The sequence below is a fragment of the Aphis gossypii genome, chromosome 1, assembly GCF_020184175.1.
Source record: "Aphis gossypii isolate Hap1 chromosome 1, ASM2018417v2, whole genome shotgun sequence".
Taxonomy (NCBI): Eukaryota; Metazoa; Arthropoda; class Insecta; order Hemiptera; family Aphididae; genus Aphis; species Aphis gossypii.
Window position 1 is genome coordinate 77,894,938 of NC_065530.1, and position 23,442 is coordinate 77,918,379.

General features: G+C 27.8%; 3 protein-coding genes and 1 pseudogene across 17 annotated transcripts; 2 read left to right on the top strand and 2 right to left on the bottom strand.

The window, feature by feature from the left end:
* The first annotated feature begins 728 nt into the window (after positions 1-728).
* On the top strand, positions 729-6,792 carry LOC114127944 (CUE domain-containing protein 1). 10 transcript variants are annotated; one of them, XM_050197600.1, is made up of 6 exons: positions 729-1,179; positions 1,593-1,942; positions 3,279-3,528; positions 5,656-5,764; positions 6,289-6,380; positions 6,497-6,550. In XM_050197600.1, exons 2-5 carry the CDS (start codon positions 1,653-1,655, stop codon positions 6,363-6,365), a joined length of 726 nt encoding a protein of 241 aa, XP_050053557.1. In that variant the 5' UTR covers positions 729-1,179; positions 1,593-1,652; the 3' UTR covers positions 6,366-6,380; positions 6,497-6,550. The 10 variants fall into 10 exon arrangements, with proteins under 10 accessions (XP_050053557.1, XP_050053558.1, XP_050053553.1 ...); XM_050197596.1 differs by having other exon boundaries at positions 759-1,179; positions 5,656-5,768; positions 6,539-6,792; XM_050197594.1 differs by having other exon boundaries at positions 786-1,036; positions 5,656-5,768; positions 6,497-6,792.
* LOC114127946 (protein FRA10AC1 homolog) lies at positions 6,760-8,210 on the bottom strand. 2 transcript variants are annotated; one of them, XM_027992324.2, is made up of 5 exons: positions 8,105-8,210; positions 7,602-7,708; positions 7,373-7,535; positions 7,135-7,294; positions 6,760-7,061 (listed from the first exon to the last, which is right to left on the bottom strand). In XM_027992324.2, exons 2-5 carry the CDS (start codon positions 7,697-7,699, stop codon positions 6,787-6,789), a joined length of 696 nt encoding a protein of 231 aa, XP_027848125.1. In that variant the 5' UTR covers positions 7,700-7,708; positions 8,105-8,210; the 3' UTR covers positions 6,760-6,786. The 2 variants fall into 2 exon arrangements, with proteins under 2 accessions (XP_027848125.1, XP_027848124.1); XM_027992323.2 differs by lacking the exon at positions 8,105-8,210 and having other exon boundaries at positions 7,602-7,937.
* A 1,880-nt stretch (positions 8,211-10,090) lies between these two features.
* On the top strand, positions 10,091-11,116 carry LOC114127967 (uncharacterized; annotated as a pseudogene).
* Positions 11,117-16,045: 4,929 nt separating this feature from the next.
* On the bottom strand, positions 16,046-21,758 carry LOC114127965 (aspartate aminotransferase, cytoplasmic). 5 transcript variants are annotated; one of them, XM_050197590.1, is made up of 10 exons: positions 21,740-21,758; positions 21,348-21,436; positions 20,989-21,280; positions 20,745-20,923; positions 18,997-19,105; positions 17,974-18,191; positions 17,652-17,802; positions 17,401-17,566; positions 17,195-17,337; positions 16,046-17,131 (listed from the first exon to the last, which is right to left on the bottom strand). In XM_050197590.1, exons 3-10 carry the CDS (start codon positions 21,095-21,097, stop codon positions 16,989-16,991), a joined length of 1,218 nt encoding a protein of 405 aa, XP_050053547.1. In that variant the 5' UTR covers positions 21,098-21,280; positions 21,348-21,436; positions 21,740-21,758; the 3' UTR covers positions 16,046-16,988. The 5 variants fall into 5 exon arrangements, with proteins under 5 accessions (XP_050053547.1, XP_027848150.2, XP_050053546.1 ...); XM_027992349.2 differs by lacking the exon at positions 21,740-21,758 and having other exon boundaries at positions 20,989-21,118; positions 21,220-21,280; positions 21,348-21,514; XM_050197589.1 differs by lacking the exon at positions 21,740-21,758 and having other exon boundaries at positions 21,348-21,514.
* Positions 21,759-23,442: the final 1,684 nt, after the last annotated feature.

Genomic DNA, 23,442 nt, shown 5'->3' on the forward strand with positions numbered 1-23,442 from the left:
TCTGATTAAGCGGTTTTGATGAATTAAACCAAGATCAAAATTTGACTGTGTTGGTAAACTAATTTTTGTATAAAAACAACTTCCTCCGCCTCGACGCTCGTTATAGTATGCGGTGGACGCGGGTGTTTGGGAAATCAAACAAAAGTTGACTACGCGTAACAGACGCTAAATCGGCAGCCCGACAGCCGTCGTGCTCTTAACACGAGGCGAGTATAGTGAGATAAATATAATTAGTACTATCTTGCAACTACTTTTTGGCTGTTTATAGAATTATCGAAACTTGAAACCATTATAACAATATTATTAGAAGCATTCAATGAACACAGTTTTTCAAACAAGACGCATAGGTAATGAATGAGATTTGATGTTTAAATTAAATAAATATTATGAATAGACAATACACTTTATTATCTCCAAAATAAAAATATTTTTTTTATATGGTACCTAATATACGAATGAAAGAACGTCTGACTTAGCGAATTGACATGTCACGTTAAATGAAATTGTAGCAAGAAGACATGACATTATTTTAAAGGGTAACATAATAACTACTATACTAAGTAGGTACTATAATTATTATATAAAGAAAAAAATATGAGAGTTATAACCTAACTATCTCCCCCCTCCCTCAAAAATGATCCTTGTAATGCCTATCAAAATATAATATAATATGTATGCTATGAATCTTATATGTAGGTTCTTACATGAACTTTATACATAGTATTACACCCACGGCAGGAACCGGCCGGTAAAATGTTTTGTCTACCGTCGCGTCAGCACTGGGAATTATTGATTTTTCCGTGACCAATATAGTAAATATTCTCCGTATATTGTAGGTGCGCGTATACGTAAACTGCAATAACATCGCAAATAATATTATCCGTATCGCCTCTTTCAACCTCTATCGACTCAAAAGACCATTTTGCTGTGCTCTCGACGTCGAGTTTATCGCAGTTAAACCGATATTCGGTTTGGTTTTCCGTCATCATACACCAGCAGGGCTCCTAGGTACCTACCCGGACTTACCACTTATCAGGTCAACTCGAAATAAATTAATGTTATTATAATAACATCGTTTAGCTCTGCGGTATTTATATATATATACCATATATGTTGGTACACATAAAATAATGGTTAATAATACGGAGAGCTGGTTGGGCGAGTGTAATAATTGTACAGGTAATCAAAAAATTAATACCTATAGTCATTTGGGGGGGGGGCTGTCATATATTTTTTATCTTTTAAGCGAATGAAATTATTTTTGATTTTTTAAATGTTCGACTTTATATTATACCTACTATATGGGTAGGTATATTATTATAACAATGATGCCTTTTTTAAGTTCATGTTGATTATTAATAATTATAATCAATTAGGTAGCTACCTATATATTGTAAGTAAATAAGTGATTTTATTCTTCCAATTGACGACGTACATTACTAACACAATATATAAATTTATTTACCATCATACCTTTTCATACTTATTCGATCAAACAGTATTTTTGTCGAAATGAACACTCGCCTAAACGCGCAGTATATAACTCAAATTAATGGTCTTCGCTCAATAACATATATCGTTATTGTATATAGTGGACTAGTGGAGGACAAAATTTAGATTTAACGGACTTTGGGTACCTCGCCGAGCTCAGCATGATGGAGACAGTGGATGTGGCATCCGAGTCTTCCGAGGCCGCAGCTCACCGGCCACCCACCGTCAATTTGGACTTCAACGAAGCAATGGCCGACTTCAAGACGATGTTCCCGACACTCGAAGACGAAGTGATCGAGGCCGTGTTGCGGTGCAACAAGGGCAGCGTGGATCGGACTGTCGACCAACTGTTGACCATGAGCTGCGAGTGTCGGGGGACCGACCTGCTCAACGAGTCGGGCGACAACGATGTCGGAGCTCTGCCCACGCAACCAGCATTTTTCGACCCGATGTGAGGAGATATTATAATTCGTTATATCGATGCAATCGCCGCCTAGATCGGTCCTACGTAGGTCTGATTTAAAGGAATAGAAAATCTGTTACTCTATTGATTTTAAAAACGTTTTTAATTTAAAAAATTTTTAATGATTCAAAAAAATAACAAAAATGCATTTGAAGTAGGTACGTAAATCTAGGTAGTTGATACATAATACGGTAGGTAAATACATATTAAATTCGTAAATCTTGATCGTTTTTTCAAAAATAATTGCATTCAATTTTTTTTTTTGTTTAAAAAATTCAACAATAGTAAATACCTATCTTCAAACAGATTGTTTGAAATGGTAATTTTTAGTAACATCAAAAATTGAATGCCTGCGATAATGACAAAAATACCTGCAGTTTATTTTATGTTAAATATGACTAAATACTAACTTTTACATGTGTTCAACTTGTTTAAGTACAGAAAATGAACATTTACTCATATAGGTAGGTATATACGAGTATAACTAATAAGATTTAATAGTTAAAGCCTGCAGGAACTATAAGGACTAAAATAAAATATCCTTATCGATAATCGCATAGGATAATAAATTATCTTCTATGTTAATAAATATAAATTAATTATAGTCAGATCGCGGAGTATGTTTTGGATCAAAGTCAACCTGATTACTTACTGATGTATCTTTTGATTTTTCTTGTACAATAATTCCTCAGTACCTAGGTACCTACCTCATACCTGTTAATATATACTATGTAGGAAAATTGATAATAACTAATAACTATACAGGAATATAATATTATGTAACCAAAAACAGTATTTTTTTGTAATAATTTTAATTTTAATCTAAAGGAGCTAAAAAGTGAAAACGCGTGATATGGGGGAAGGGGGTGGGGATAAGTTTCACTTAGTACATGTATATAATACTCCCCTATAGTTACTCTGATAAGATTACTACTAATAATAGGTACAATTAATAAGTATTAATGCGTGCCTATTGAAAAGTTTATTATTTTTGTATATAATATATAGAATAGTAGGTACTCAGGGCTGTATCAAGGGGGGGGGGAGGTGAGGGGGGCTACAGCCCCGGGCCGCAAGTTGAAAGGGGCCACAGTAATAAATCAGAAGAAAAAAAGGAAATTGTTTTAGGTGAAAGGCCTCAATAAAATTAGCCTCCCTTAAATTATGACCATAATTCGGACCTGTATAGGTACTTAATGGTCCTCGAGTGTTCATGTACGATATGTATATACAGCCGTAAATCAGCGTCTGGTTCAATGATTGATGGGCTGGCCCAAATTGTTCTCTCTTTCTCCGTGTGTCAATGTTTGTCTCCGGTTTTCAGGTTGCCCGACGTACTGCACAACCTCGGCAAGAAAACTGCTCGAAATATCGGTGGCTCTTCATTAAGCCGATGGAATCCACCGATGCTCGGGCCCTTGCCCACCGACTTCCTCAGGATCACGACCACCGGCAGTTGTACATCACAAGTAAACGTATATTTCTTTACCACCAGCTCCTGTATGGGCCGTAAGTCAGTTACACTGATGTCTGACACCCGCTGTGTACTTAGGATTTTGTCTTGTTGGGAAGGGGTATATATATTATATTATATATTATCTATATTGGTCTAGACAACTAGCCGACACGGGTATGGGTCTAGGGAAAGGAAATGATCTAGGGCTTCTCCAGAGTCTAGAACTCAAACTGCACAATAGTAATTAAATACATTTTTAAATTTTCAGTAAAAATAATTAAATTTATACTGATTGAATATAGATTCTGGACATTTTTAATACATAAAATAGATATAAAAAATCTATATTATATCTACACTACATGCAGATATATCGGTACATGTACATGTCTTGTTTCTATTGAATATAGTTGACATTTGAAAGTCGATGTCGATTAGGTATAGATTCAAGTAAAAGAAGATTTAACTGTAGGTAAATTAAATTGTCAAATATTAAATAGGTAATATATTTTTTTTTGTTATTTTTTTTTATACATTTTTACATAGCAACCGGTTGCTATAAACAATCACCGTTTCGACTGGTAACATTCTCGATGTCGCACAAATTAACAGAATGACCCCCCAGCCATAAGACATATACATGTCAAAATAAGAGAAATTAAATATTATGGTGATTTTTTGTTTATTGAATACAATATACATATATTATATATATTTATATTATGAATTAACACTTTACACCGTCTCTAAATAATAATTTATCAATAAGTGCAAGTGATGAAAAATTATTGTACTAGAATATAAGATAAATATTTATGTTCATTTAAAATAATATCCCCACCCCCAGTCATAGATTTTTGTCTAATCCGTTACTGTAATGACTCGAGTGGCAGGAGCTCGGAAAATGATAACTTTATTACCTGTGTATTGTAATATATTTTAAATACAATAAAATATAAATAGGTAACTATATAAGTTGCCTAATCGGTCGTGTACTTATCCAAGAATTACAATATTTTAAACAGTGGCGTAACAAAACAATATGGACCCCGCATAAAATATAAAAGATGGGCCCCTAAAATATTGTTATACCAAATATAACCGTATAACCAAAGGTCTCAAATTACCGTAACCCCCCCCCCCCGGCAATGTAGGATCTGCGGGTCCTCAGTACACCACTAATTTTAAATAAATAACAAAATATAATATTATTATTCATTAGTAGGTAGATTATAAATTATTATAGGTAGGTACCATTAATTGGTATGATTTAAATATGAACGTATAAATGTATAAAATATGTACTTAATATAATACAGTTTTATACACTCATTGCTATTACAAAGAAATGTGAGTGACATTTAAATATTATTATTTTATTACCTATCCACCTAGTAGCCAGTAGGTAGTTAAGTACTTTATTCGATTATTATATACTAGTACACTTCTACACTACAAGTAGTCATAGACCATAGTCATTAACGATTGATAAAATACAAAATCAAATTTTCAATTTATTTATTTTTAACTTACCCATCGACAGTGGTTAGCTCAGAGAGGTAGGTTGTAGGTTAGGGGTTAATCCCTCCCTCCAAATTACTTTTTTTCCTACTTTCAAAAAATAAATTGTTAGATATTAGAACTGTTATAGTCATTACTTTTGATAGCTCAATATATTTTTATATACATATTTATAATAAGCAATATAAACCATTTTTGTCTTCTGAGTTCTGATCGCCACAATTAAATTAAATGTACCTATTATTACTTATACCTACGTTATAATTACTTATCGACATCACCTGACATTAATTTGATTTTCCAGTAGCTAGTGTAACTTCTTAATTTAGTTTATTCTTACCAGTATGAATTCTTTGACTTGTAATGCTAGTATAACTTAAGACTTAGGGCATTACCTACTGTTATTATGATTGTACAATAACCTATTATTTTTTTCTATTATCGGTACCTATAATGACGTATAAAGTATACGAAAAAAAGGTCTCATGGGGAGGTTAGGGTTAGGTATTACACTATTACTCATGGGGAGATCCATCCCCCATATCCCTACCGCGTCTACGCCTATACGTTTATCATCAAGTCGTTTATTCATCAACTATATATTGAGGACATCTAGCTATGAACATATATTTTCTTAAACGCAAAAAAGCGATGATCAATCCCCTATGTCTTCCTTCGTCCGAATAAATATAGAATTGACATTGATTCATGATCTTAATTACAGGTTTCGGAGAGCGAACTCAACGACGAGCAAATAGCGATTCTGTTGCAAAACGAAGAATTCCTAGTGCAACTTCGTAAAAACGAACAATTTCTCTGCACTTTGGATAAAGGCATGTAAAGTAGTCTACACATTATACACCATAGTGACTATAATTACCGACGCTACTTAGGTACCAAAGTTTTCAAAATTGTAATATTGTTCTATTGTAAATATATTTATTATGGAATTGTTTGGTGGCATAGCAAAGGAGGTTGGCATTTAAGGAAAATTTTAATATGCTTTTAGTGTTCTCAGTTTTGTGAACGTAGTATCTTATGTTCATTTATAAAAGTTATGGCAAAATTCTAAAATTGCATACCAACACCTATTATCATCCACCATTGAATCTTAGGTACTAAATTGTATGAGGGATTCCCATATGTAACAAATTATCAGTCCCATTCGGAAAAAAATCCTGGCTATACCACTGATATAGTTATGTTGAGCCTGTCTATTGCTATAAACATGTAATATCTCGATAAATTAATTTAAAATACAGATTTGAACCAACAAAGTTTATGACATTTTTATTGTTATGCGAATTTTAGTGGATTTGACTTGGTCATGATACTATGTTTATGTTTCAATAGACAGCCCAATGGAAGAACAAAGGTTCTTCATCCCAAATCATACACCGGGTGACGACGACGCTGCATTTAAAGAAAGGCTGAAAAATATGGGAAAAGGTATAAAAATATTAATGATAAATTTAGAGTACCAGAATAATATTTTAGTTATTATAAGTTATATAACTTATAAAGATAAAGCCTAATGAAATTATACCAACAAAAATATTCTATAGCTTCCAGAAAGAAATTTATTCAAATTGCACGAGTATTCACAGGAAAAAAGAAGAAGAGCACAGCACGCAATATACTGAATCAAGGAAACACTCACACAAAAGACAATTTGTTTCTACATGAAGAAGAACACTGAAACAAATATTTGACTTATTGTTATTGTTTAGAAAATAACTTGATCTTTTTGTATTCAATTCTGTTATTGTTATTATCATTTAGAATAATTTAATTTTAATAGAAAGTGTTAAATAATATAGGTTAGAAATTAGTAAAACAATAAATAATAATTTATTTAAAATAGCAATTGTTCTAAATAATCTTCAAAATCATCTTCTCTTGGTTTTTCATCTTCTATTTGTAGTTGCTCACTCCAAACATTATCTTCAATTGCTAGCTTAGCAGTTACTGGTACCTCACTTTGGATACTAGTAGTTGGCTGATTATCAGATTTTTCTCGCTCTTTGTTGAAATGTTTCGATTTACTTTTTTTTGATTTGGAAACTTGGCGCTTAATTTCTTTCTTTTTGTGTTTATAATTTAATTTATTGGAGCAATCCATACATAACCCTGAATAAATTTTAAGTTAAATAAAAACAATAACATAAATTGCATATAATTATAACTTATAAGTAAGACATACTGAGTTTAACTAGAGTGTTTTTCTTTTTGAAGTGTTCCATGTAACTAAAATTTACTTCCCATGTCCGCAGATGTGCTGTTGCATCACAAATTTTATTGCCACAAATGAACTGACCCTTACCATTGATTAATTCACCTTCAGTTTGCCAACGCATAGCTACCTACATCATAATAATATTAGATACACAAAAACAACTTATTTATAATATCATAATAGGCGTCTGATGGGGATGACTAACCTGAGATTTTTTATATAAACTCAAGTCACATATGCAATATTCTTTGAATAACTTATCATAATACTTCTTAGCTAATTTCTGCTCCCAAGTGAAAGCTTCATCGTCTTCATCCCAAACAAACTTATGGTTCTCCTGTATAACATCAATATCACGTTTTTCCCGCCTAAGACAAATTATTAAAGATAAATACTAACTAAACACTAAATTTTTAACTCAAAAATCAACATACTTTTTTAAATCAATGAATTTACAGTATTCTAGATACTTGTCCAATAATTCCTTGTGCAATTCATACGGTTGTAAAGCAAATAATTTTTTTCTATCCATATTGACGTACTATTATTAAGATTATATTTATAAATATGCAATTTAAGTGTCAAAACGTTCATATAATCAGTTAACAGATTTTAGTTTGATAAAATTAAATCAAATAAATCTCATTTATACGAACTAGAAAATATAGTATCTATATTAGTTTAAATTGCAATAAGTAGTAATGTTGCATTGATATATAAATTACAAAGTAATTAAGTTTATAATAATAATTTAATAAAAATTATAACATTAAATTATTTCCGTATATTCAATATGATAGTTATAGAACTAATAACAGTAAGAACACTATAACTATAAAAATAATAATAATTACTATACTATAGATGATAAAATATAACAATTCAAAATCTGTTATATAACTTGAGAGTATTTTTGCTTAAATCATAAAAAACATACGCTTTTTAACTACTGCAATTTGAATCATTGAAGCACTTGAACTTTTAAGACAATATACCCACTAATTTACAATAAGCGAACATTCAATATAATATCACAATTACGCATGCGTATATTGTTATCACGTTGCTGCATGAACATTCGTGATAACGATCAGCGCCAAATATGTTTAGGTTTAAAATTAAAACATTACTGTTATTACTATTATTTTATATATTTATTAAAAATAAGACTTCAACCATACAGTTAGAGAACGACTGAAAAAATATAAGAAGAAATTATACCACAGAATAATTTAATGTTATTTATTCTGTGAATATACTAAGGTAATTTTATTCAAAAAATTAATAGGTTATTGGTAATATTTAGTTGACCATTGCCTATTACCATGTTAGGTTATTACGTGAATCTAGTGAAAGATTTTTTAATTATTTTATTATAATAAAAAACAATATTACATTGATTTATTTATCCATTTATGTAGTTATCAGCTATCACTATTGTCTAGTTTATTACAATCAATTATGTAAATGTAATACCTATGTAAGTCAATACTTAATACTTTATAATAATACCATAATGATAATATGATTGAAAACTTACAATAAAAAAATGGTGTTTTTCTGTTTTCAGAATTCTTATCGTTTCACTAGATGGTAATCGGTAAAAAACGACACGGCAATAAACGGGGATTCTACTTAAAAGTCCGGTTATAAAAGTTTCACGAAAAAAAGTCTGATGTCACAAAAGTCCCGCGAAAAAAAGCCCGGCTTAAAGATACTTAATAAATCGAAAACCATGTAGTTATATTTTTATTATCTTTTTTATTAATTAGGTACCAAATAATTATAAATAAATTACAATGTTATAACGTAGGTATACGCTTTAACCGTTCGTCCGTACATGTTGCGAAATTCAACGTTTTTATTAATGTTTTTTAATTCAAATCTTATAAAAATGAGTGAAATATTTAAATTAAAAACAAAAGGTGATAACATAAATAAAATAGTGTACGAGGGATTTTCGTACACGATACAACACAAACAAAAAGATAGCAAGAAGATTAAATGCAAGTGTGATGCAGTGTTATGTAAATCAAAAAACTTTTCTAATCCAATATTAATAAAAGAACACAATCATGTCAGCGATAAGAATACATTGGAAGTAGAAAAGTTCAAATGCAACATAAAAAATCTTACCAAATTATATGATAGACCAAGTCAGATTTTTGCTAAGGCAGTTAGTGATCTTCCTGATAACATTTTAATGAATATACCTCACGAAAGTGCTGTTAAACGTGTTATTCAAAAACAACGTAGCAATTTAAATCCTCTTAAACCTACTTCCTTAGAAGATTTGAAAATTGAAGGTAAATACTAAATACTAATTATTCGCTTATTTGTAAACTATTTATATAGTAATTTGAAATATTCGTTTTTTTTATAAATGTTGATTTTTTTGGCAAAAGTGTCTTTAAGATGCAATACAATGTTCCACATTAGTACATAAATGTATAAATGTTAACATTGTTATTTATTACAAGCATTTTATCATACGGAAATAGTAAACAAAAATATAAAATATATATATATATCATGTGACATGTTAATAATATTATTTAATTTGTATTTTAGACGATTGGTCATTGTATGAAGGAAGACATTTTTAATACACGACAACATGGACTTAAACCACGAACGAGTTATAATTTTCGCTGTGGATGAAGGACTTCAAATATTAACAGAAGCAAGTACTTGGTATTGCGACGGAAATTTTAACCTCAGTCCTAAGTATTTTCAGCAACTATACGTTTTACGAGTCCCAAAAAATGATTTTTTTATTACTACTGTATATTGTTTGTTAGAACACAAGACAACTTCAATTTATCAAAAAATGTTTAAAATAATTATTCACAAATGTGAAGAGCAAAATTTATTCCCTGACCCCAGGTTTTTACATATCGATTTCGAAAAAGCAGTAATTACAGCAGCTAGTAATATTTTTGGTTCGGAATTAGAAATAGGAGGGTGCTTTTACCATCTTTGCCAGAGTACATTTCGTAAAATCCAGGATTTAGGTTTACAAACAGCTTATATGAATGATGACAAATTTAGTAATTTTTGTTCGATGATTAATAGTCTGGCAATTCTTTCCCCTTGAACAGTTGAACGGGTGCACGAGGGAATGATTTTTTTAAAACAAACAAGCATTTCTGAAGCGAATGAATTGTTAATTTACTTTGACACTATATATGTAAATGGTTCATATAAGAGAGTTGGTGGTATGAATATAAAATTAAGAAAAATTAATCCCTTATTTCTACCAAAAACGTAGAATATCTTTGAAACCACATTAAATAGTGAACATAGAACCAACAATATAATATGTGAATCATGGAACAATCGCTTCACACATTTGGTAGGTCATAGTCATCCAACAATATGGGTGCTAATTAAAAAAATCAAGCTAGAGATTGGAGCTGATAGGGCAAAAATAGCATTAAGCAGTACAGGATAAACAATAAAAAAAATCAAAAAAACATCAGGCTTAAAACATTATGTGAGCGTATTAATAACTCCGAATTAAGTGTTAAAGTGTTTTTAACTCAAGTGGGAAATAACATTAGGATACGGCCAAGGTTATAATATTAATTTTAATTTTAATTATAGTAAGAGATGGATTCTTAACTCAAAAATCAAAAAAGTATTATTACATAATAGTAATATATTCTATTTAATACTATTGTTATTGTTATGTATACCTATTATTGTTAATCATACATGCATAAGTATAATATTGTGTAAAATATTATAATGTAACCCATTATAATATTAACTTATAAATAAATAAACCGGACTTTTTTTCGTGGGACTTGGTTCGGTGATTCCAATAAACGACAAGGTAAAAAACGTCATAAATACAATTATTTTTCAATATAAGTATATAGAAATTCGAATGCACAATTTTGTTGCAATAAACTTTACATTCATATTAATTTTTGCACTTTATGTTTTGATTTAGTGATCTTAATACCTATATTAAATAAATAATAACTAATAATATGTAGGTAAGTTGTACTTGTTAATATAATAATTAATAATATCAGCTATAATAAACCAAATATTATAGTTAAAATTGTAATCGTAAGACGTTTCCGGTTTCGTGTGTAATATTTTATGCCTGTAGGTAGGTAGTAGGTTCCAACGTAGTTTCAATGAGTAATATTCATCCAAACAATATTGTGTTGTGCATACGAGAATTACCACCTGTATTCGACTACCTATTAATTGGTTTATGGTTATTATAGCATTTACTGAACAGTTTCAGATTAAATATTAAAGTGGGTATACATTATTATTGAATTGTTTAATAATTGTGATGTTTCTATGTTACATGCCAACATTTAAAAATATATGATAATCGGTAACATTTATGCCCCAACTTAAAATGATATTATATATGATTTGGTTTAGAATTTTTATTTTTGATTTCAATAAATGGTTGATTTTAAACCAGTGCGATCACAATAAACAGAACTCACTGTGTATTAGGTACAGGTAGGTAGGTACTAATTTTGAACAATTATTACACAAAACAATAATAAATATTTTTTTGTATTATATATTCATAATATCTTAAACATGTTGAGTGTTGTATCGTAAAAACCTGTTACCAGTGTAACCATAAATTTACTGATCAGTTTTATGTTTGTTTTTTGGTTTTATGTAGGTACCAAAACACTTAAGACATGTATAATGTATACTGTATACATTAGACAATGTACAGGAATTAAAGGAATACTGCAGCCTGCAAAGAATTCAAATCTAATTATTTGTACAATTATGCTATTTGTAAATATGAGTATGTTCAATTATGTTCATTATATTATTATAATTGTATGGATCATATAATAGTATACAGTAAGTGTACCTACTCTTAGATAGGTACAACTAAACTGGCATTTGGCTCTTGGGGGTCTGCAGAAAAGACTTTGGTATGTTGTTCTTTCTCTATCTTTTGCAAGACATCTCCATTTTTTAAGGTCTACTAATACAAATTTAGAACTGTCAGTGAATATTTTAACGAGCATAGGCGGAAATCTATAGAAATTTCCGGGGGGGCTAAATTAACCTAACTATATATATCATATATTTTCACATGAGACCTGACAAAATTTTGGGGGCTATTACAATATTTATCTTTTAATTATCTTTTGTTTGGAATATAATTATAAACATTTTTTATGCTCTAGGTTGAGAATAAGTAATAACACATTTTTTGTCTTAATATTTATTTATTTTAAAGTTTTTTTCATGTTAACGTTTTTTATAAGTTAGTTTGCAAAATATTAATTTTCATCGATTTAAAAAATATGTTTGCACGAAATTCTGAATTTTTACTTTTTACTTTTTTTGTACCAAATTCAACTGTCTTACTATTGAAAGTTTGAAAGTAATGCTTAGAGACCTGAAGTATTGCGATACTTTGACAGGAATGTCGCACACAACATAATAATTTCTCAAAAATTTAAGTTAGGTCGTAAACTTTATTTCCATCATATACACTACTAAACCATGAAAAATATGTAAAAAAAATAAAAGGCGGTCAAGTGAGTAACGCTCTGCTGTACGGTAGGTATTGAGTGGACCTCGGACATAGAATAGGTCACTACTTATAGTATAACCTATTAACTAATTAACATGTAACAACATCATTTGGAAACATAAGTAGCATAATATATTTAATAATTACAAATTAAAACTCATAAACTATTATAATAATTTTTATTGCTTGCTTACTGGTTCAAGTTTTGTCTGTTTTTTAAACATGCTAGAACTAGAAAGTAGAAATTGTTTGTGATTTTTCAACGATTTTCAGTAACTTAATTTTTTTCGCATGTCTGTTTTTGGCCGCACCACCTATCTTTTTTTTTAAGACATTTGTCCATATTAAAAAAATAATAGAAACATGGCAAAAAAATAAATTTTAATATCCCTACTAAAATAAATTCAACGTAATAAAGAATAATACACCATACACGATGCGACTGTCACAATTTAACTATACGGAAGTGCGTTATGAAATCAATGATAAAATAATAGTACCGAACGATTATTGTTTTTTGAATTTAGAAAAAACTATGCGGGAGTATGATATTAATAAGTAGGTAATCAGCACAGATAGGTTTGTAAAATAATTTTCCTTCACAAAACGTCAAAAACTCAAAACACACACTAACATACACCCACACATCCATATCAACATTAAGTCCCCGCATGCGTCTAAATATAAATATATTCCAACATTTCCAACTATTCATTGTATTATCACTTATCAATGTTTTATTGTGACAATAATATTTTAGTTTAAGTTAATATAAATTAATATATTATTTAGTATATAAGGACCTCTGGACCTATAATAATTTATAATAGTTTACAGAGAAACTGAAAACAATATAAAAAGACATATTATTTAATATTGATGAGTGATCATTGATCAGTATTTTGTGTACATTGATTAGACATAAACAATTATATAAACGCATTCCCAAAAAAAAAAAAAAAAAATTATGTTAATTTACGTATGCCATAGGGCTATATTAAAAAGTGGCCTGACAATATCAGTTTGCCCGGTAAGAATTTTGGAGCCACTCCGCCCCTGCAGTCTAACCTAACTTAACCCATTAGCAGTGGTGGATACGAGGGGGGCAATGGAGCGATCGTCCCCTCCTTGGGCTGTATTTTTTAATTTTTATATTTTAAATTATAATATTGGGCTGGAACTCACTGAAAGTCGATATTTCATTTGTGAAAATGAAATATCGAATATTATTCGATTATTAATAAATTATTGGTTATTAATAATGTATACGTATATATTTTTTATAAAGGGAGATTTTCTTCACGTACCACCTATAAGCTTGCCACGTACCACTGGTTGAGAACCGCTGTGTTAATTCCTTAAAAAAGTAGAAATGGTATAATATATTATAATATGTTTCTATAGCTTATAACTATGTATTATATGTGTTAATATTTTATATATATTATACATACATAAATATTATGTATATAGTACTTTTCACCTTAAGTCCTAACATCCAAATGGTTTTTGTTATGATTAAGACTTTATTCATATTTAAATGAATTATAACTAATGTAATTTAAAATACCTACTTATTATACCTATGTATAATACTAAATTATGCTGTTTATTTTTCCAAAAATAGTAAATTATTTTAAACAGTACAAAAACGTGTGATCTGAGAATCACTGGTTTTGAAAAAACATACTATCTACCTACTTGAAGCGATTTACTTAAAAAATTATTTTTTTGTTAATGATTAAAATATCTTTACTAATTTTTTAATTGAGGTGATTTGTGAGTGGAGAATGTTCGAACGCGGTTGACTTCCCACCGAATCGTCTGCATCGTCAAAGGCTTCCAAGTCGCGTGAAATGTCATCCCTCTCTCTCCCTATATATTATATCTACGGTGTATGTTTGCGGGCCGATGTTCACGACTCTCGTTAGTCTGGTCACCGTCGTTCGTTTTTTTTTTATTTTGTACAATTTAAAAGAGTACACACTCTAATATAAATTACATCAAATAAATTAAATTAATATATGTATAGGTATTTATTATATTATACAATATGTCAATATACGAGTACATCATAATTAACAATATTCAAATATGAAAACCATAAATTTTATGTATTGTTCTTCTGTATTTTTCCATAAGTTTAGCTTACCATATATTTTTATTATTTAGATTGGCATTTTCCTTACATGATTTAATTTGTTAAATATTTTGAGTTTTTTTGAGCTATTTATAGACAACTGAAATTTTCAATTTTTCTGAAAATTTTTTTTTGAAGTGTCGATAAAATTTTTTTGGCCCAATCAAAATACTTAAAAATTTTATACAAAGTTCCTCATATGTTATTCTTATAGTGATTAAAAAATTACAAGAATACATAGGCATAATTTTTTTTTATTAGCATTTGAAGTTCAATTTTGACGAAAATTCATATGAATATTTGCAAATTACGTACTTTGTAGGTATAATTCATAAAAATGTTTGTATAGGTAGCTAAGAGTTGAAAATTTAATACAAGATTTTTCATAAGTTTAGCTTACAATAATTATAAAAGAACTTAAATTTTGGTACACTCATGCCATGAAAACATAATCCACTTTTTTCACGAACCACTGGAAATTATATTCTAGGCTGACAAATCATCTTCGTTCAGAATCGTTTTTCGTATACAATTATGATACCTATCATTGGATTCAAATTTAACACTCCTATAATATATATCTAATACTTAATAGTGATCCGGCTTTCTAACACGGCATCTAATGTACAGCAGAGCGATACCCACTTACCCGGTTTTTTTTAATTGTGAAAAGATAACCGTATAATCGTTTATTAATATGCCTTTATGTGAAATTAGCGCATAGTCCTAGTGGTCGAAATCACAGTGTTCAGTGTTGTACTGTTGTTAGAATATTTGTACTCAAAAAATGTTTAAAATGTTTAAATTATAATTTTATTTAGGGAATTAACTTAGTTTAGTAACCAGTCACACACTAATTAAAATACGTTTGAGGAGGGGGGATGTGAAAAAGGCAAGAAGCTAAGAACTTACCCTGGAGAGGGGCAGTTGCTACTCTTGCATACCATGGTGCTGTCCCTGTCAATGATTATCAATATATTTATAATCTTGAAAAGTAATCCCATTGTTTTATTATTTTATTATAAATATAGTCAAGTCTTAAATCTTAATAACTCAAATTTCAAGGGAGGTAAAAATTAATTATACTTGTGTATTTTTCGAGTGACAAATATTGCATTGAGTGTATAGGAATTCCCTAGAGACAAAAATAAGTTGAGTTATTAAGATTCGACTATATAATTATTTTAATAAGATAATTCTTATTTTAACTTCATTTAATATTATTTTCATACATTAAAATAATTAGTTTTAGTATTTTGTTTCAGATTTTAATTAAATAATAATTTAGGAATTATTACACAGCACATTATTTCCACCCACCCAACAATTGTTAAATACTTAATGTTACAAACAATTATCTCTATTTAAAAAAAAAAAAAAATCTATACATTATATTTTTGGTACATATTATATTTGTCAATGTTATTTAATACCAATACAAAAACATTGATACTAAATTAAATGCTAGACTAAGACTAGAAAATTCTTAATGTAATATTTAATCATCCATTAAAACTAAACTAACAATCTAATAAATTTAAATGCTTGTATTTAATACTTTAACAATTTAAGTTAAAAAAGTAGTCTATTTATTGTCATAAACGTCAAACATTATGTATAGAAATAAGGAATATTTCTTTAGGAATTAAATGGAACTTAAGAATGTTCAACATAATATTGTTCAAATTATTATCACAAGGTTCATCAAAAATGCAAATTAGATATACAGTATAATTTTAAAGTATTTTTTGTTTAATCTATCAAATTTAAAAATTTATTTTTTGTTATAAAGTTATGAGATTTTTGAATTAATTGAATTAATTTTCTTGTTTTGTTATTAAAGTACTAAACAATATTTGCCATCAAAAAATGTATGGTAAAATTTGCATCTCTAAAAAATGTACATATTATTATGAAGTAATTTATAATCAATGAAATAGATTAAGTTATTTGATAGTAGAATATTATTAACAAATTGATGGTTAAAATAATAATAATTAATAATGAAACAATGTATAACTATTAGCATAACTGTGTAAATATCAATTAGGTTAATTAAATTAAATTAAAAATGTTTCTAGTCTATATAATTAAACATAAAAATAATTTGTTTGTTATGGTGTAGTTATTATATGATTTTTACTTAGATACATTTAATAAAGTATCGGTAATTGCTTCAGCTACATAATTTATATTATTTGTATTCAATCCACAAATGTTAATACGTCCCGACCGCAACATGTAAATATGATATTTGTTTCGTAAGTATTCTACATGACTTGCTATAATATTCAAAATGAGTTAAGCATCAAAATATTTTAATAAGTGTTTACTTAAAAATTTACCGGATAATCCTGTATAGGAAAACATCCCAGTTTGATCAGTTATATGATTCCATGTCCCGATTGTTCCAAGCTTTTCTAAATTTTTTCGTAAAGCTTTTCTCATAGCTTTAATCCTATCGGTCATTAGTTTTAAAGTATTTATCCTAAATATAAAATATATATGAATACAATCTTAAATATTTAAAACAAAATAATTAAAAACTCACCATTCGTTTTTAAATTCATCATTATTTAATATAGTACTGACAGTACGTGCACCATGGTTTGGTGGATTTGAATACATCCCTCTAACAATCATTGTTACCTGAGATTTTACAGCCTTAACATTTTCCACAGAATTCAAAACAAACGTAAGATTCCCTGCACGTTCATCTTTAAAATGCATTATCAAATAAAATACAGGGTAAATAATTTTGCTTCAAAAGTTGAAAATAATGTATTATTATTATATGCTTACTATAAAGTCCATAGTTTTTGGCAAATGATTGTGAACATAAAAACTCAAACCCTTGATTTAAGAAGTACCGCACAGACCAAGCATCTTTTTCCAAATCTCCAGATGCAAATCCTTGGTAAGCATTATCAAAGAACGGTATTAAATTATGTTCCTAAAAAAGACAGACATTAAAATTTTGTTTTCTCAATTTCTAATACATAAGATTTTTTATGTAAAATATTTTTATGGATTTTTTTCTTTTATAGGTATTATTTTAATTTTTTATCTAAGTTTATTTTCATGTTAATTTTTTCTAACTACCTAAAATAATATTAATATTAACTTTTATAATTTCTGCAATTTTCTTCCATTGATCTTCAGTTGGGTCTAAGCCAGTTGGATTATGAGCACATCCATGTAATATAATAACCGAATTTTTTGGTGCATTAGATAAATCTTCACAAAATCCATCAAAATCAAGAGATCTTGTTTCTTCATTCCAATAGCGATAAGTTTTGGCAGTTTGAAATCCACTAGTCTTGAAAATCAAATGATGATTTTCTATACAAAATTGTAAATTAATGACACTGTTTTAAAAAATTGTAGAGGTTTATATTTACAGAAGATTCACTAAGCATGCTCAACTCCATTTTTTTTATTTAATAACAAATCTACACTTAAAGACCACATTTTTAAATTTTTAAGATTTTTTTGTACTAGTAATGTTTTGTTTTGTGGAGAAATTAACTTCTGGTTTTTATTACAAAAAAAAAACCCTCTTCCTTTTATATTTTAAAGTAGAATCCTATTATGAGTATTTCAGTACATAAAAATTAAAATTAAATTAGTTTTTGAGCTATAAATATTTAAAGTTTAAACGAACAGAGTGGAGTGGCATGGGGATACCCCACACTATGTTTATCTATTCTACTCTGCTCATCGGCTCATCTGTTTAAATATTTATAACTCATAAATGACTTGTCTCAAAATTAGTTTTTAATGTTTTTATGTGTTGGAATAATTTGAAATAGATCTATCAAATATTGAGCTGAGTATAAATTAGCTATAAGTCTGAACCACTTTCTAAGATTTTTTTAAACTTTATATTAAGATAATATATTATAGTTCATAATATTATTTTGAATAACAACAATTATAAATTCATATTCCTTAATACAGTAATTAAAATAGGTAGCATGACTAAAAATTTATTTTTCAATGATTTAATATTAATTTGTTTGAGCGTTTTCACTAAATATTTAATGATTAAAACATTAAATTAATGCATTTCATGTAAAACCTGAATTTCATATTTCATATTTTACTTAACAATACAAGAATAATAATAGTGTTTGCATATAATTACCCCAAGTTGGTATTGAATAATAGAATGTGGTACATTTCAAATGTTTAACTAAGAATTCTGCACCCACTCTAAGTGCTCCAGAACCACTGATTGATTGAACGCCAAAGATCTAAAATAACAAATATTATTTATTAATTTGAATAATTTTCATTTTTATTAGATCAAAATGAATGCCTTCATTAACATAATACATTTTATAATGTCATCTATATACTGAGATAGATTATTTACAGAATTTAGACTTAATAAAATATATGTTAAAATGTACATATATAACTAAAATAAAAAATGATTATAGTGCTTATACTATATAATATACATTTGTAGATTATTTGTAAATTAGGAAATAGCTATCCATTAACAAATTTATTGCAATTAATGGGTTTATAACAAATGTATTTGTTTCAAAATGTTTTAAATTAAAATTAATTGAATCTAGATGGTCTTGGAATTGTAAATCATACGCTCTATTATTTACTGATTGATTGATAGTTTTTTCGTTTAACCAATTTTTAATATTCTGTATCGACAATACAATTGAAAATACCATAGGCTGTGTGAAAGTAAGATGTTATAAATTTTATAGATTATGTATTATATTAATAATATTAAGTTGTACAGTATACATATGTGGAAAAAGCATTAATAACAATGATATGAATCAATATATAATAAAATTGGTTTGTAAATTTTAAAGAATATAATAAGTAACAAGATAAATGAGGAACAGTATGCAACATAATATTATGGATTTACAATAATAGAATGACAATACAATATTTAATGCACTAGGATAAACTTAATTTTTAGGTATTGTTGTGTAAATGTAAGCTTGTAATTTATAGATATTATGACATCTTAACAACCATAAAAATATTTCTTTTAACATAATTATGGTTTTTTAACTATTTAATTATTAATAATTAGCGTTATTAGTTATGGTAAAAAGTAAATATTAACTGGTATTAGAGGTATTGTATTTCATTAACAAATTTAAATTTTAAATTTACATTAATTATTGTTATTTTTAATGAATATATTATAAAATTAAAAGAAATACCAACTGTTGAATGACAAAATTATCATAATTGAAGCCTAATTTATATCCATTTCATTCAGTATACTAAGTTAGGAACATTTTTAATTAAAAGATTTCAATATATCATGAGAATTATAAAAAATTTTTCTTCATAATTAAAAATTTAACATTTATTTCTTGAAACTAAATGCATCATATTTAAGTGGTAGTGCTTACATTTTATTATAATATTTTAAAAATTCAATTTATATAAACAGTTGGACAATTTTTTGTTTTCAAATTTGACAAAATTAAAAATTTTAATAAAGTAAAACAATTTTAGATATTTTGAAGTAATTCGATAATATTGTTTGTGAGGACTTGAAACGTTAACAAATATTTTTATATTTTATACACACAAGAACATTTTAAAATGTATCTAAAGCACTAAAGTAAAATCAATTTAATTTATGCACCAGTTTTTAAATGGAAATGTAAAAAGGTACGTTCAACTTTTGTTGTTTTAAATCATAATTTTCTATAGTATATCTGCATCATTTTTAAATCATTTAATAATTACAATTTGTATTTTTATTGTTATTAATTTTATAAAGATTATGATATTTTTATTGGTTCATAAAAGGATTGTGACTTGAACTTGAGATTATCTAACTATTATCTAATATATTGATGTTTTCTGTAACAAAATAGTATAAATATAAATTATTACAGTTCCTTCTTCTTGTCGTTTAGCGATATTGCCTAATAGTAGTTGTGATGCAGCTTTAGTAAAAGATTCTAAGCCCAATATGGGTAAATACTCGTGATTGAAAGTACTCTCAAGTACCACACTTTCAGCCTTTTTCACAACAGGAATATAATATGGTTTGCCTTCATCTGTCCTGTATGCTGTAAAATTAAAAAAAAAATTACCAATATAAATTGGTAGCAGACAATAATCAAAATGTACATACCCCCAATGGTCAAATTTACTTTTGATGGATTGTCATCTTCATTAAACACTTTCACCAGATGGAACACTTCGATAGGCGGTGCTTCTTCGACAACGCTGAAAATACTCATAGTGGGATCAGCGATATACTTCTATTATACGATTTATGAAAACCAATGGAAATGATTGTAATGAAACAAATTAACGAAAGTAACTTATAATTTATGAGTAATAAGCAAAATATTATGCTCACAGTCAGCAGATGAGTGTAGAACTGTAGAACAACGAAATTACACTTTTACACACTCCACTGCCTACAAATATAATAGTATAATAATTATTGATTTTTAATTAATATTTAATATGTAGGTAATAACAAACTTGGATAGTTGGACGATAAACGAATAACTTAAAATACCGTTCGCCGATAGCCTGTAGTGTCAATTTATAAACTTGAGTACTTGTCACTACTGTTCAAATAATATATATTATTATCAACATAATGCCGATTATCGTGGGAGAACGATGTAAAATGTTAACAGTGAGAATGACCTCTACGGGTAATAGGGTGATAACAGCTGTGATCTATGATTGTGAGCATAGACCTTAGATATTAATCATATTATACGTCTTATTACAGAGTTCTCCTCAATGCATAACATAAAATTATTAGTTATATTATATTAAATTATTCGTGTTAAGACGTTTTTAATGTGAAACACTTTCATTTTTTTACGGTTCTAATTAAACTGTATAGCTTACATAATACTTACCTACTCGTTGAGCCCTATACGTAATACATATAGCCAATATATTATAATATTGTAAATAACTTAAAAAAAAAGATTTAAAAAAATGATGTTTATGCATATCTGAGACTAGAGTAACGTACTACTTACTCATAATATAATTTAAGGTATTATGATTATCAAATAATACATTAATACGCATAGGTAGCAAAACTAATGTATGCATTATAATATAGGTTGGACGGTAAATAATGTATAATATATTATAATACCTAGTTAATACTGTAGATTATAAATACTATAATAATATTATAATATAATCAATGGTAATACTTATGTTATAGTTAATAATTGAAAATAATTTAAGACGTGGGCTCTAGTGGATTTAGTTATCTCGTCCAAAGTTACGCGTCAATGCGTCATCATTAAATAGGTTTATTTATCAACCGTTTAAGTATTATCTGTGTCTAAATAGTAAATATGAACTCTAAATGGTTGGTAGTTAATATTGTGATGCGTAATGTAAAATAATGCGTATAATAACACATATATGTATACGTAAAATATACAAATATACAAACTCGAGTACAAACATTACAATTACAAACTAGAAATCGTGTTTCTTATATGAACATCTAAACTTATTCCAATATTATAATATTATTTAGACAACGTAGGTATAATATGATAATGCACTTATGTACCTATGTTATCAACGCATACTTACGTACGTATGTAGATATGTGGTACATAAGAAGGCAATTATTATAATTATTATTCGATAATATTATTATTATCCAGGCTCTCTAGTGGTACCTATTCAGTTGAAATGAGTATGGAAAAAATATTAAATAACTTTTTCGGCAGTTTTTGTCATATGTAACGGGTTTACATCGGCATATGATTATAAGTTATTAGTTAATACTTAATAGTTAAAATATAATATAGAATAATACATTATAAATTATAATTGAAGGTCTTAGGTCACCAAGTTTATTAGCTTATGGTGATGTGTGAAATGTGTGACGCCAAAATACCAAGTGTTTAAAATTTCCTGGATAGCTGGATAAGAAGAATTATTTATTATGATTAAAATTTTATAAATACCTAACTATTTTTAATATTTACGTTGCAAATTCTTATTTTATATTTTCCTGTTTAACAATATACCTAAATATAGTTTTTTTCTGTTCGTCCACCGAATGCTAATGAAATTTAATAAAATATAAAACACATGAGAAAAAAAGTTACAAAGCCATCAGTGGCGTATACAAGAGGGGAACGTAGGGGTCAGATCCCATCCCCATTGGCATTATTATTTTTTGTTTTTGCTTAGAATATTTAGTATGTACTATGAATTAATAACTATAATGTAATATTTTGTTATATTATGAATTATGATCAATTGAGCTATTGAATTCTAACAATTTTGTCAAAACTGAATTCCATTATAATTTTATTTTGGTTTATTTATAGCAAAGTAATGTTTATTTGGTCGAACTGGTCGATGACGACTATGATTATTATAATTTATAGCTTATTTTATTGTGTTTGATTTGAATTTTGAATCAATTAAAATTATATTTATTGTTTCTTCCAGTTAAATGTTTTACTACTCAAGTAAGAAGTTTTGAGATTGAGAGGGTAGGAGATTTTCTAATTTTCCCCTCCTATTTATCTATGTCGTTTTCTATTTTTAAGCATGTGCCCTAGAAAAGAATAGGTTA